At 53.3% G+C, this 15,608-nt stretch overlaps 1 protein-coding gene across 2 annotated transcripts in view; it reads left to right on the top strand.

The window, feature by feature from the left end:
- The window catches only part of MINDY4 (MINDY lysine 48 deubiquitinase 4), a 120,974-nt gene extending 111,200 nt beyond the window's left edge, over positions 1-9,774 (top strand). For both annotated transcript variants that reach the window (XM_054495057.2, XM_054495058.2), the window contains exons 17-18: positions 158-230; positions 9,344-9,774. In XM_054495057.2, coding sequence (XP_054351032.1) covers positions 158-230; positions 9,344-9,392 — 122 coding nt within the window. In that variant the 3' untranslated portion in view covers positions 9,393-9,774. The remainder of the gene's footprint in view (positions 1-157; positions 231-9,343) is intronic.
- Positions 9,775-15,608: the final 5,834 nt, after the last annotated feature.

The raw sequence follows: 15,608 nt of genomic DNA, 5'->3' as shown, positions 1-15,608 counted from the left end.
CAGGTGAGAATGGATGTCAGGGACGAGGGTGGGTCCAGTTGAGATGGAGAGGAGGGAACAGGGACTAGAAGGGGGCGGGTCCCGGGAGTGGTCAGTGCTGACCTTAGGGTGAGTGCAAGGCCCTGGGTGATGTGTGTGCCTCTCTCCTCCTTCCCAGACACCACCCAAACCATCTCTGAGGACACAGACAACGACCTTGTCCCACCCCTCGAGCTCTGCATCAGAACCAAGTGAGTCAAGCCCCTCTCTGGCATTGAGCCTCACCCTGAATAGCTTTGAGGAGCCATGGTTGGGGGTGGTCAGGCCTGCAGGAAGGTGGAGAGGTTCCTGGACCACCCTGATTCAAAAGGGTGTGGTGATTGGAAAGACACAGGTTTCTCCACTCGTGGTCACTGGGGCCCAGGTTCAGGAGTGTGTGGTCTGCAGTGGTGATGCGTCTTTAGACAGCTTCTGAGACTGCCCTCATGGTTGGGGGTGGGGGCTAAATGGGCACCTCTTGAAGCCCCTCCTCCCTCAAGGCAGCAGCAGCCAGATGTGGCAAGTACTGTCAGGCCCGAAGGAGGCAGGACAGGGGTGCTTACCTGAGGGTGGGGGAGGCTTGAGCAGGGAAGCTGGGAGGCCTGGCCCAGCCTGGGGGTGGCGGGAGGTGCTGCCTGGAGCAGTACCCTCTGCTTGCGGAGGAGCCGGAGGAGCAGCTCCGCCACTCTGAACACTGAGCAGTGTGCCTGTGGCCTCAGAGGCAGGTGGAACCTTCAACTCCTCTGACCCAGCCCCTCTGTATTTAAGGGGAGGCTGAGGCACAGGCCAGGGGAGGGGAATGTTCAGTAACTGGGGTGAGTTGGGGCTCACCTTCTTGCTGTGTTCTTTGAGTAAGCCCCTGGGCTGGTGGGGCCGTAGCTGTCAGAAGTGCTCCCCTTGCCCCGGCAGGCCCTTCACAAAGCCCTTGGGGAATGACCCAGAGGCCTCAGCATGCACGAGAGGAGCAGCCTGGGAGGGAGAGGCCTGGATCCTAGTCTCTTCTGGAGGAGCGGTGGAACTGGTAACCTTTATGAGTGTGGGCTCTGGAGAGAAGTTGCCTGGGTTCCAGCCCTGGTGTTGCTGCTGCTTGGTGTGAGCCACTGAACCTCACCTTTCTGCACACCACTTTGTCATCTGTAAAATGGGGGTGATGCATAACTTGCTCACTGGACCTTGTGAAGAGTGTCTGGGACATTACTAAGTGCTCCATGGTGTTTGTGCTCACGGTGATGACCTCAGCCACTCCTGATTTGGTGTGATCTCAGAGAATCTGCATTTCTCTGCCTGTGAAATGGTTGGGGTTGTGGCAGGGGGATGCAAAATGGCGAGGCCCTGCAATGCTTACTGCCTGAGATCCAGGGGGCACAGCGAGCTTAGGGTTGATGCCCACCACAGGCAAGTGAGCCCTTGAGAGGAGCTGCAGAGAAAGAGAAATGTTCACATGGTGGAAACACCAGGAAGGGGAAATGGGAGGAGCGCCGAGACATCCTCGACATGCTTTGTCCGTCCATCTGTCCATCCGTTCGTCCATCCACCTGCTCGCCCCCTTAGCCAGGGATGAAGCATTCTTGCAGGGTCATGTGGTGGTGCTTCTTTCGTCGGGAGGATTAAGGGCACCTGCAGGTCGCTTTCCTTTCATGTACAAAAAGCCACTCATTCAAAGTGATGAGAGAAAGGCAGCAGTGGGGACAGGAGGTGACACCAGCCTTGGCATCTGTACAGGACAGCACGGGAGGCCACAGGGCATCCTTCCTGCAGGTGGGCCTGTTGAGCAGGGCTCCAACACCCTGGACACAGCCTCAGCTTGCCTCTGGACTCCTGGGACCCTCTCTGAAGGCCTCCATCTGAATCTGTGTCTCTCTACCCCTCCCAGGGGGTGGCCCACCACCTGAAACCTCTCCACTGCCTCTTCTGGAGTAACTCCTTTTTCCCCAGAAATTATTCCACTGCATGACTCACCAAGCACCTCCCAGCGTGGGCCCAGAATTGGACTTCTTGGGCTCAGCCCTAATTGACAGTTGTTTGAGATCGACCTGGGGCTTTGGCCTGCATGGAGCTCAGTCCATGCAGAGTGAGAGTCTTAGTGTGTGGACATGGGCCTGAAGCTCCTTTTCCTCTTCTATTGGCTGCCTCCATCTCCCAGGACTTCCTTCCCCTGCCTGTTGTTCACTGGCAAGCAGGTGACAGTGAGGTTATGTGGGAAGCAGAGAGGCTGCATGATTTGGGCCAGGGCCCTGCCCTTCTCTGCCCTCACATCTGCTTAGTGTTGTGTGAGCTTGGACAAGGCTGAGCCCCACCATCTCCTTGAGCAGTCATGGATGGAAAATAATTCTATTTGTGTAGCACACAGGGGCCAAGGGGAGCCCATATGCATTTGTGGCTCATGCATGGGGAAAGTTTGCTCCAGAGCAGTGGCCTTGAAGCTTCAGGAGCATCAGAGTCACCTGGAGAATATGTTAAAACACAGATCACCACCTGTAATCTCAGCACTTTGGAAGGCCGAGACGGGCAGATCACCTGAGGTCGGGAGTTTGAGACCAGCCTAACCAACATGGAGAAACCCCATCTCTATTAAAAATACAAAATTAGCCGGGCATGGTGGCACACGCCTGTAATCTCAGCTACTTGGGAGGCTGAGGCAGGAGAATCGCTTGAACCTGGGAGGCGAAGATTGCGGTGAGCCGAGATCATGCCATTGCACTCCAGCCTGGGCAACAAGAGGGAAACTCTGTCTCAAAAAAAAACCAAAAAAAAAAAAACCCAAAACCAAAAAACACAAAGTCCCGTGCCCCACACCAAGGGTTTCTGAGCTTTTTATTCAGTAGGTCCAGGGTAGGGCCCAAGAATTTGCATTTTTAAGGAGTCCTCGAGTGATGCTGATGCTGCTGGTCCCAGGACCACACTTTGAGAACCAGGTAAAGGCAGTGCCCACCTCCCCCCGCAACCCTGCTGCCTTGTGAGAGTCGGGTATCAAGTGAGGCATTGATTCTCTGGCCCGCCATAGGCACTGGGCCAGGGGAACCTTCTTCCTGGCTCCATTAGCTATCCCCTCATCCCCAGGTCTGTGTTCCATGTCTGCTAGAACTTTGCTGACACCAGCTGCCTGCCTGTACCACTTCCCCCATCAATCCCCCATCATGGGGGTCCACCTGGGCAGTTATTCCTAGAAAAGCTGAGTGGGAGAGTGGAGAGTGGGAACACTGCCCCCATACCCGCCAGGTAACATACCACTGCAGTGGGAAACAGCAGGCCCAGCCTCGCAGAATCCTAGTCCAAGGGGTCGGATTACAAAGGCTTGCGTTCTGTTTTCATCCCAGATTCTCAAACAGCCCAAAGGTACAGACTATGGAAAGTGGCCTCCAAGGTCAGTGAAGACCCACTTCCAGTGGGTCTGACCTCGTAGGGGTAAGTCCTGCTGTCTGTAGGAAGGCCCCATTGTGTCAGGAAGGGGATACACATGACGTGGCAGCATGAGCTCAGGTCATTTCAAAGGCTGCAGTGAGAGCCCAAGCTCCTGATAAGATGCAGCTGAGTGCCCACAGCATCTTGTCCATCTTGCTCAGTAGGTGGGGCTGCAGAGTAGGCCAGCCTGGTGAGCAGGTAGAATTCCCCCACATCAGGTCAACCCTCATAGAACCCCTGGGCTGGACACCATGGAAGAAACAGCTGAGTAAGACTTGGCTCCTGCTCTCAGAGAGTTTGCCATCAGCCAAAAGTAAGTTTGGAATCAACCCTGTTACAGTCCAGGGAAAGATGCACCACCCACCCTTAAACCCAGCTCTGTTGCCCTGCAAGAACCCCCAAGCCACACAGCTGGCTGTCTGGCGGCTTGCTTGGCTCTACAGAAAGGCCTTTGGGCACCCCCTGTTATCACCTCTTCTTTTACAGACAGGGAGATGGGGGCCTCTAGAACGGAGGTCCGTGTCCCAGCCACATTTTGAGTCACAAGCTCCAGAGACTGCGGCTTATGCTTTTGCTGTCCTAGCCCATTGGAAGGTCACTGAGTGGGCAGTGACTTCCCACCACCTGGCTTTGTTGCCTCGGTGACATTGCACAAGCCCAGACTGCTGGTTTCGCCTTCAGAGAAGAGCATCCTAATTCAAACCATCCCAGAACCCATGTGTCTCTGCGCTTTGCTGTGACACAAACCTTGGCCTGAGAGAGTCTCCTGCTCCCTTTGCTTGTGTCAGGAATGTGGAGTCTGTCCCCTGCCCCCTCCCCCTGTTATACTGTAACCATCTCAGCAAAAAAACGGGCTAATTTATTATGGTCATTTCCAAACAAGACAGACACAGTGACCTCACTCATGCTTCCAGCCTAGCTAGAGTGAGAAAAATGAAACAGTTGTCAACAGTCCAGAGAAAAGAGGAAAGAACTCATAACCGGAGCCTGGGGCTGAGGCACAGATGTTTCTGTTTGGAGGTGCAGACAAGAAATTGAAAATGTAATTCCAGCTGGGTATGGTGCCTTCGAGGGGCAGAGGCAGAGCCCCTACCTCCCTCAGCTACCCCCACTCCCTGCGGAACCTCCCGTTCAGCTTCCATACTGACACCGTTTTGCCCAGGCTCCCTGTCCATAGTGCCTCCCACCCATCGGAGGAGCATTCTCTGGGCGCTGTCACTCCCCACTGTCCATGCCAGCCCTCTTCTGATGCCCTGCCCCGCCCCACACACCTGCCCTGTGCTGGCTCTGCAGTCATCAAGCTGTGTGAGCTCCAGAAGGTCTGGTTCTGCTCCCATCCTTAGTTTCCCCATCTGTCCCTGGGGTCTAAGGATCCCTCTCCTCAGCTGCTGTGAAGTTGAGAGAAGAGCTGTGGAAGCACTGCCTTTCCTGTCAGCCGCAATGGCCTCTGGACATGCGTCGGGGAGGAGGAGGAATCAGGTGGTGGCAAGTTGGGCCAGGGCTCAGGAGCAGGCAGAGGAGAGTGCAAGGCAGGGCTTTGAAGCGTGAGCCAGCGAGGACCATGGTTTCCCTGCTGAGTGCCTGGGAGGGCGGGGCCACTCCCTAAGCAGGCGTCCAGGAGGAGCAGCTGGCCTGGGGGTGTCGTGTTCATGCAACAGCACCCCCACCTGCCACCTCCACCTGGAGCCCAGGCTTCAGGCACTGGTGAAACCAGCTTTGCCTTGGAGCCTGGCCTGGGTGCTGACGGGGACCCGCGGGTGGCCTGGCAGTCAGAGAACACTTCTTCAAAGAGGAATCTGGATCTGATCCTGCAGGATGGCGGACTGGGCAGGGCCCAGCAGGGGTTAAGGCCCAGGGGTGAGGGATACCCACGTGGCTCATCCTAGAGCTGCTCCTCATTCCGAATGGCTGGAGCACAGGAACGGAAACTTTCACACAGGCCTATTTGTCTGGAGATTCAAAGTGTACAAGAGGCGTCCCTGGATGCTTTTCTACCAGTCAGGAGCTTTGAACTCAGGCTTTCTGTCTTGTCCTGGCTGACACAGGCTCTATCAGGCATCTTTTTCCCCATGAAGAACACTGGGTCCATCAATGTTGAAAAGCAGTTAAGGCAGGTAACCGCCCCTCTGTTGCAGTGATGCCTCTGGGGGGACAGGGCCTTATTTTCCACCATGAAGTGCCTTTCTCTGTGATTTTAAGTTGACTTGAGCACCAGGGACCATGGTGTTTTTACAGAGCGAGTGGTCTCAACGGGACAGTGTTGTGCCCCTGGGGTTATTTGCCAATGTCTGAGGACATTTTTAGTTATCACAGCCCTGGGAGAGGATGCTAAACATTTCACAATGCACACGATGGCCTCCACAACAAAGAATTACCCAGCCAAAACGCCTAAGGTACGGAGGGTGAGAGACCCAGCTATAAACTGGCTGGCTGTCAGCCGCCTCCTGCATTAGCACAATGAATGAGTCTGGAACTTTGATTCTGTCTCTTCTGCTCCTCAGAGGTGTTTCCATTTCATCCCTCCCCTTTCTGTGCCTGTCCGCAGTTGTTGGTTGCATATGCAGAGCCCTTCTTTCTTGTCCTTGTAATTGACTCACAAGCTTTCAGAACCATTCCAGTCGGGGAACGATTCGATTCGTCCCCTACACTGGCACAACATGCTTCATGGCTCAGCCCTTCCAATTTGTAAAATGTCTCTGCTTTGATTTTCTATTGTAATTGCAAACTGCTTCCCTCTGGTGTTTCCAGTACTCTCCCTGCATTTGCACCTGTTGGCTGGATGGAGCGGGTTGGTTATGTCTGTAGAAAGCCTCAAAACCAAGCCCAAACTCAACAGCCTGATAGTAAGACTCAGCCACTGTGGTGACACAGATGTTGTCTAGTGGTAGATGAATGTGACTCACCCCTGCACTGAAGCAGCTTGCCAGGATTCAAGGAATTTGTAACTTGGGAGCTCATAGGAGGTACTTCAGTCTTTCTGAGTGGGGAGGGTAAAGGCTTGGAAGGATAGAGAGGGGCGGGGTGAAGGGGCCTGGAGACCAGGCTGAGAGCAGGCATGTTGCTCTCCTTCCTGCCTCCCTTCTGCCACCCTCTGGGAGTCTGGATTCAGGATGTGTTCCTTAGTGTCCAAGATTTCAATGCTTACCCACAAATCTTAATAGAACAATAAAAGCTTTTTAATGACACACTCCAAACTGCAAAGATGATGAACAGAACAAGAAAATTGAAAATCTCAAACCCTCATTGTGTTGCTGCAGATTGCTAAGGTGCTTTTAACCCAGCAGATGTAATAGATGAACTCAGTACCCAGGAACTGGGGTCAGCACAATGCCTTCCCAGCCTGCTTACCTCCAGAACCTGCTCAGTTGTATAAGCCAGAGCAGTGGCCATTTTCCTGCTGGTTGGACCTATATTAGCCAGTATAGGACATCATCAGACTCCACCCCCAAATAGTATCAGCAATGGGCACTCACCACCGAGAAGTGTAACTTCGGCAAGCCAAGCCAGTTTGTCTCTGAATAAGGCCCCAGTGTCTCTTATTTGAGCGGTGAAGATGAACGCTATGATGCGGATAAATTCCATCAAAGTGGCTCAACCCCAAAACCCAATAGACTCCTCTGGATCTGCTGGACACACAGAAGCCCAGTAAATAGTCTGAAGCACTTGGATAGCATAGAAGCACTTAATTCTTCCACATCCAATGGAGCAAGTGATGATGCTGGCCTTTTCACTTCAAAACGATTGATGAAGGGGAGGTGGGGTTGTGGATGAACATGAAAGTGTTATCGTGTACCTCTTGTCACAGGTTAGACTGGGAATGGAACTCACTAAGGTAGTTCTTTCAGTATTTATTCTTGAAATATCTTTTAAAAATGTATGCAGATATTTTTGCTCATCCAGATCTGTTTCTAAGCATTTGCGACCAGAAGGATCCCAGGAACCCAATGGTTCAGGTGGTAAAGGGGTACCTCTCAGCCTTTCATGCAGGCAGAAAAGGATTGACTGCCAAAAGGCCATACAACCTGATTTTGGGTGAGATCTTTCAGCATCACTGAACATCACCAAATGACACGGAGGAGGACGCGGAGAAAGTTTTGGACACAGTTGCCCCAAACAGTGTAACATTCCTGGCTGAGCGTGTTTTCCAGCATCCACCTGTTTCAACCTTTCATGCCTAGTGTTTTAACAAGAAGATACAATTCAGCGTTCCTATTTGGACAAATCAAAATTTCTTGGGTTGTTGACTAGGGAGCACAACGTAGGGCAGGACTGCGTCTTGTGTCTAGACTAGGATGAACGTGACATCCTTACGTTCCCGATGGTATGCACGATCTATCCTCACAGTGCCCTGGGCAGAGCTAGGAGGAGAATGCAATATTAATTGTTCCCAAATTGGCTGTATGCAAATATCTTCCACACCAAACCTTTCTACAGGAGCAAGAAGCACAAAATTGCCATTAAGATTTTTTTCTCCAAATGACAAGAAATCTTTCTGCTCATTCGAAGGGAAATGGAATGGTGTAAAGTATTCAAAATATGCAAGGGGAAAATCCAGTCTTTACAGATACCAAGAGGGAAGTGAGTTGGAAGAACAGAGTAAGTATGAACTTGCTGCCTTTGGAAGGGACACTTTCAACCTAAAAATTAGAGACTTTGATGCAGCAATTGAAGGAAAGCACTGACTTGAAGAAAGACAAAGAGCTGAAGCCTAGGAAAGGAAGAAAGAGATTCATTGGAAGTTTAGGCTATGTCATAAACATGGGGAACAGTGGGTTGAGGATGAACCATTGACTGAAACCTCTTGGTGGTTCCAAGCCTTCTGTTGGAAAATACAACTGTGTTACTTTGGGAGAACCTGTTCCCACCCTTCTCATCGCAGTTCCAATGTCAGGAATCCTCGACTTTCTGGATGTAGATGTACAATTCAGTTGAAGTGAGAAAAGCTTTCCCTTTTTCTTCCTCCATGGCAGTTAGATTTTCTTCAATCCTGAAGAAAATCTTCAGGTTTTGAAAACAAGATGTCTGTTCCCTGCCCAAACCTCATACTTTGAAAAGCATTTATGAATTCCAGCCTCAAACTCTGCACTGTAGAACTGCTGTGAGATATTCAACAACTGTTTCCTAGTTCATATATAGTCTTGGAATATCTGTATATGTATAATATACCTAGTGCCAGATTTTACGTAAACACTCCATCTGCTATAAATTTGATTCTTCTGAGTGTTTTTAGAAAATTAGCACCATGTGTTAAAATCAAGTGCTAGGAAATGTCATGGTCTCACCTACAGTAACTTTCGTTTTGCAATTGAACTGTTATTCAGTTGTCTCTAACCCTGGACCACAATTTAGTTATACTCCATGCTTCTTCAGGTTAAAAAACAAAACAAAAGAAAAAACTGTCTTGTTACTGCAGTGCTCACAGCCATTCACTACTTTTCTGTGGCTCTCAGTAAAGCCCAGAACCCTTACAAGGTCCTGCCGGCTTTCCGGCCCCTCCCCACCGTCTCTCCCCATTGTTCCGCACTCAGCCATATCTAGGACTGCACAGGTGCCTCTAAAGTGCCAACCACTGGGCCCTACTGGAGAGCGGCTGGTCCAGATGTGTGTGGATCATTCATGTCAGTGGAGGGCCTCAGTGGAGGGCCCAGCAGTGCCAGACGCAAAGTAGGCTGTGGCACAAAAGAATGCATCACCTGCCGCCTGGCCTCTCCGTTGCTCTCTGGGGTCCTAGGTCTATTTGTGTTTCGTAAGAGACTGGTGTGTGGGTTTGTGTGAATTTGGAGGGGTGACATGAGCAGGATGGAAACTAAACTATTCAAAGCCTCCAAGACAAAACCTTCAGGAAGTGGAGGCAAGAGATGGGCTCTCATCTGGGACCCTGAAGCTTGATATCTCTTTGTCTCTCTCCTCACTCTACGCTTAGGTGGAAGGGGGCATCAGTGAACTGGAACGGCTCAGACCCCATCCTGTGACCGTTGGATGTGGGTAAACCCTGTGGTCCACCACTCATCACCTCATCACCGAGGATGGCAGCTGAACCCCAGGCCTCTGGGGCAAGTCTCATGCAACCCCAACCTGGGTCAGCATGGCTGCAGAAGCATCCAGAGCCTGCCTGCCCTTTCCATGAAGGGCCCACCCAGGACTGTGCTGGGGACCCAGTGTGTTGCTGGGTCCCCTCCCAGCTGAGCTGTGACTGCTGAGTACTGGAAGGAGGTTGCCAGGGTCTCTGCTGCCTTTGTCTGCATCCCTCCCTTGCTCCCCGCTGGGTGGTCCCTCACCCAGGCCTCCAATGTGGTTGGCCCCGGGGACTCATTATTTCTGGTAGCTGGCTTTCTATAAAATGAGTCAAACCCATGTCAAGGGCCCAGGCTCATTTGTCCTATAGCTGCAAAGAGCGTGGTGTGCACTGTCTGTGCTGATCATGGCTGGTATGGGGAATGTGGTAGGGTGATTCACCCCAGAGCCCTTGTGAGGCCCCAGGAGAATGGAGGTGGACCTGGAGGGTAGGCTGGACCTGGCCAAGTAGATGTGGGAAAAGAGCCTTCCAAGGAGGAGGGACCTCTTGGCCATGGGGGGACAATAGGACAGGGATAAACAGAGGGACTGGGGACTGGGGACTGGGTGAGGTCCCTGGTACCTGTAGGGGAGCATGTGGGGAGAGGGCTGTCTGAAAATGTGGATGGGCAGAGCCTGCGGAGCCCTCACATTCCGGAACAAAGATGGCATAAGTTGGAATAGGAAAAGTGCGATAATTACTCGTGAAAGGGATATAGTAGTCTGAGCCTTGTTCGTTCCATTCATTGATATCCCACCAGTTTCAAAAAGAAGATGAGAACATGCAGAAGTGCAGTGGCCTGCTGATGAAGAAGGGGGTGAGGAGAGAGGTTGTGTGAAAAGCACAGTGAAGGACTCCTCTGCAGTGGTTTACAAGAACAGGATGGATGCAGGAGCCCAGGGGCAGAGCACTAGCCTCTCAGGGTTTCTATCACATGGCTGCCCATATGAAGGCTGCCGTCCCTGTACCCCACCCTGTCTGTGCCCAGTGAGTGCTGCAGTTGGGACTGTGAGGGGGCTGTGTAGAGGTGGGTGTGTACACACAGGAACCAGGGGATGCACCCCTGCTGTGTCTGCTCTGGCCCAGGGAGAAGCCTAGGAGAGCCACCAGCACTGGACAGCAGCCTGTCCACAGCTTCCATGTGCGCCTGGGGCTCAGGACACAAGCAGCTCAGGAGCTGTGTCCCTCTGCAGTACTGGCTACAGGAGACCTCTTTTATTTTAGGCGCCAGGCATGTCGGGGGTAAAACTGGCATTTGGTGGTGACAGCAAAAGCACTTGTCTTGTGTTCTTGTGGGTGGGGCATGTGTAGAGGCCTGACTGTTGGTCTTTGGGGAGAGGCAGGCGGAGAGCCAGTCAGGCTGGGAGGGAAGTGGGAGGGTAGGGACTGCTCTGTCCAGGCTGTGCTGAGGCCCCAGTGGGGTTTGCTATGTAAACTCCAGCAGCCATTCACAGCAGGCTTCCAGCAGAAATGCTTCCTATATATCCCTGAAATGTTTATGCATTTGTTTTCCTTGGCCAGGGATAGGGCGCTCCAGCTGAGCACCCGGGCAGAGGAAATCGGTTTCCCAGCAGCAGCCTTGTTTATCAGCCTGGGAAGGAAAAGTGTGTCTTTTCAATGAAATTCACTTAACCTCCTGACCAAGGTCCCTTTGGCAGGGCCGGAGAAAACGAACTATTCCCAGTGTTGCTTGAGAAGACCATTTCCAACAAATTACAAACCTGCTTCTCTAGAAGCCAGGTACATTGTGCAGTTTGATGTTCCTTGCCTAGGTTTTCCTGGAATGGAAGATGAGCACAGCCCAGCACCACCCTCCCCCAGACCCAGACACTGGGACGAGTCCGTGGGGCTGCCACCAAGCCTGCAGGAATGAAATACAGGCCCCTGGCTCCTCACCTGTGGGCGATCTCCATCCAAGGGGCAGAGTTTTCTAGGGAGACATGGGTGGGCTTCAGAGGGTCCAGAGCTGCCCAGATTATGTGAAAGTTTCCCCTCCCCTTGCAGTGGTCATTTTGGGAGAGGGAGTTGTGGTTAGCTTTTGTCACCTTTCCACCTTGCCCTTGGAGTCCTCCCCAGATGCCCAAGCTGGCTGTGGCTCCTCCAGGGAGGAGGGGCAGGGCTGCAAGGTCTTAACCTGTCCTACAGCGGTGCTGGGTGTTGCTGTGGGCCCGCTGATGAGCACATAGGAAGTGCTGGCCTCCTCTTTTGTGAGGGGGCTTCCCGCTGCTAAGGACTGCCCCACATCAGCTGATCCCCCCTCTAACTGCTGCTATGGCAGCTCTCCAGCCCCTCTGCCAGAGCCAACCTCTCCTCTACCACCTTGATGGAAGACCCGAGTCTTCCTTCTGCAGGATCCACACTTGAACTGTGCAAGGCACCAACATATCATTGCCTCCCAAATCCTGGAGATCAGACCTTCCCCACTCAGCCCATCTCCTGCCCCGCCATCTGTCGGGAGCTCCTCACCTTTAACGTTCCCCACTCCATGCGAGTGTCCCACATCCTGGGGACACACATCAAGTTTTCGGGCAGTCTCCTTGAAGCCTCCCTCACTTGACTTTAGGAGTGGAGATTCACCCTCTCTGCTCCCCATGGGTAGGGGAAGGGGGCCCAGGGACCCCAGTACACTGATGCTTCTCTCCAGAGACATCCTCACTAGCCCCTGACCTCTTCGACTGCCAGCCCAATACTTTCTTCATCCTCTCTCGTGGTGGGAGGACCATTCACAGCACTCTCCCTGTTAGTTCTACATAGAGGGAGCACCTGTCAGAAGAGCGGTTTCCAGAGCTGCAAGAATTCCCTGGGGGTCAGAGCTGGGCCAGGGCTTGGAGGGGTGTTGGAGGGTGTCCTAAGGCAAGCTTTGTCCGGACTCCACCTGACTGCTCCCCAGGGTCTCCGTGTCTGAGCCCAAAGGGAACACAGGGTTGGGGGCAGGACCCAGCCCATCCAGAACACCAGCCCTGGAAGAGGAGCAGCAGCGCTCCCGCCTGCCGTGAGGGCCGGGGCTGGTGAAGTCTCAGAGAGGCTTCCACAGGCCCTAGGCTCTGCTAAGCAAGGGTGGCACAGCAGGGCGTCTCTGCCCTAGTCCGGATTCACCACTCAAAGTGCTGTCCTCAGACCAGCAGCTTGCAGTATCGCCTGATGTCCAGGCTTAGAAATGCGGACTCAGGCTGTGCCCAGAACTAGTGGATCGGAGTCTGTGCTTTCACTTAAAGCCCTGCTCTGGAGGTTGTGATTTTGTGGGGAGACGGTGTGAAATGCACAAGTAGCTCCCAAAATGAAGTACTGAAGTTATGTGTGGGAGGCGCTCATGGGCACATGAGGAAGAAGCTGCATCAGATCCCAGGCCTGAGTGCAGCCCTGACTCCACTGCTTCCTGCCTCTGGGGCCTTGAGCACTTGACTCAAGCTCACTGGGCCTCAGTTTCCTCATCTGTAGAATTACAACCTCCTAGGGCTGGGATGAGGATTAAGTGAGTTACTACATGGTGCAGTGCTTAGAACAGGGCCTGGCACAGCATCAGGACTCAGTAAATGTTGGCTCCTAATATTTCCAATGAGATAGGAGGTGGTATCTCATCCGGGTGTTGGAGGATGAGCAGGGTTTTAACAAGTGGCGAAGTAGATGGAAGATCATTCCAGCTGAGAGGAACAGTGAAAGCAGAGACCAGGGAAGTCCTTGGTGTCTGCGGGTCTCCTCTGGGGTGACCACAGTGTGGGAGGCCCAGAGCAGTAGGAGTGGAGGCAAAGAGCAGGAGAGGTCCTCAGACAATGATCTGGGGCTGGGACGTTTCCCTGGGAGAGGAGAACTTCTCAGCGTGCTGCTTCAGACCTCTCTCTCCCTGGCAGGAGAGTGGGGTGTGAGGCAGAAGCTGGGAGCACATTGAGGGGATGGAAGTGAAAGATGGCTGGTGGCCTTTGCTACCGGAGGCCCAGTGGACCATCCTTACCTGGCCACTGAGCTCTTAGGGGATCCTAAAATTTGCAGGAGGCAGTCAGGCTGCCAAGTCTATTTGCAGGTATTTCTCCACCCACCACAGTCCGCCCTACTCCCTAATCATGCACTAATCCTCATGGGGCTGTGGGAGCTTTAATTACCAGGCAAAAATGCCAGGCATTTGCGATAATAGAGATTGCTTAATGCAAACTCCAGCATGAGGGGGTGGACTGATAGGTGGGTGGGGGAGGGGCCAGGCCGAACACGGCTATAGTGCCTGCGCGTGTGCTCCCGGCAGACCTGTTACGCACAGAGAGGGATCAGGACCCTGCTGGTCAAGGGCCAGTGGCTACCAACGCCTGTGGGTGGCCTTTCCTGCCCTTCCTTTTCACGCCATCTCCCAGACTGCAGCGCTTCCTTCCATTCTCCTGCTCACCTTCCCAAAAAATACCCATCCTGTGCCCTGTTCCTCCAAGAAGTCACTGAAAGCCTTCTCCATACAGATGGGGAAACCGAGGCCCAGACAGGAATCATTAGTTAAGAGTCCTCCTGGGCATTTCTTTTCCACAGGGGTCTCTTGGAGACCAGACCACCAGATGGTCTTGGGGCTGGATGGAATAAATCTGATGGGGGGTGGAGGTGATTCCAACCTGCCTCCTTTTGCCTCCCCTCTTGCTTCCCCCTCCAGCCCCACACCTCACCCACCACAGACCCCAGCAGCCTCTTCCCCAACTGCCCCTGGCTGCCTGCAGCCTTCCCTGGTGTTCTTTGATTCACCTGGGTCCTTGCCCTCTGGCTCCCCATGTCCATCTGTCAAATCCTACCCATCCCACAAGGCCAGCTCCAAGGCCCCTCCTCTAAGAAGCCCTCCTGGATTACCCAGCTGACAGTTCAAGTCCTCCCCTCTGAGTGCCCACAGGACTCAATCACCTCCTCTTTCACAAGCCTAGGTCTTAATAGGTAGAGGGTGTCGGTCACCTGGCCACAGGTTCCTCTGTTGTCACTTATACACAAGCAAACACACAAGCACATGCACACACACCCCTGTACACCTCTAGTGCTGTTTCCTTACCCCTGGGCCCAGGGCGCCTTCCTCTCTGCCTCCCTCCCTCCCCCAAGTACCTGTCCCACCCTGGGGCACAAGCCCAAAGCTCCTTCTGCCCACTTTGAGACCCCTCCCCTGCTCACACCCACTCCTGGCAGAAAGCCTCGGCAGCTGGGTGTCAGGGCGGGAAGGTGCTGCCTGAGGCTCCAAACCGTTGGTTCCAGGTGTGGCTTTGAGATTAAACCTGGCGCCTTTCCTGTGGCCCTTGATAAGGGTGATCCTGGGTGTTTATCTGGCATTTTCTGTTTAAGACCTGTCTGAGGTTCAGCAAAGTCCCACCTCCCCACGGAGCCCTCGGAGCCCTCCATGATAAGCACAGCACTCGTGGGTCCACCTCCCTGTGGCCTGCTCTGTGGGGAGCCCAGGGTTGGCACCATTCCTGGGCCCTGCCCCTCCCCTCCCCAGCACGAGGACTGACCCTGAGGAGTGCTATTAATAATTATATCAGGACAGTTTTGTAATCAGGAACTGCCGTGCACGGGAACTGTAGTCTGCGGGAGGATTGTTCTGTTACTGATTGATCTCCCACCACCCTGCCCTTCAAACTCCGGGCTCAGATCCTTGGATTGTATTTGGGGGATGGAGCTTCGATGAGGGGAATCCTCTTGGTGGGCTGGAGCAGTCGAAAGCTTCTTGAAGGGGGAGGATTGAAACTGGACCCTGAAGGAAAGTGGGTGGGAGGAGAGGCAGAGAGCATTCCAAATAAGCAGAAGGTCTGGGTTGTCAGGGGCAAGGGGCCTGGGGAGTCTGGGGGTGGTGGGAAGGTTAAGGATGTCAGGGCTGGATCCTGAAGGGCTTTGAATGTCAGGTTAAGGAGCTTGAGCTGTGAGCACTAGGGAGCCATGGAGGGTTTCAGAGCAGGGCAGTGATGGGTCCAAGCTGTTTGGGAAGACTGATATGGCAACAATGTGGAGGACAGATCAGAAGGAAGACGCTAACTTCTTAGCTGGGGCCATGGAGAGGAGGATTGGGTGTGAGAGACCCTGCTTTTTTTTTTCTTTTTTTTGAGACAGGGTCATCCAGGCTGGAGGTGCAGTGGCACAGTCACAGCTCACTGCAGCCTCGATCTCCTTGGCTCAAGCAATCCTCCTA

This window comes from Pongo pygmaeus, chromosome 6 (assembly GCF_028885625.2).
Source record: "Pongo pygmaeus isolate AG05252 chromosome 6, NHGRI_mPonPyg2-v2.0_pri, whole genome shotgun sequence".
NCBI classification, from domain to species: Eukaryota; Metazoa; Chordata; class Mammalia; order Primates; family Hominidae; genus Pongo; species Pongo pygmaeus.
This window is presented reverse-complemented; position numbering and strand designations above follow the sequence as displayed.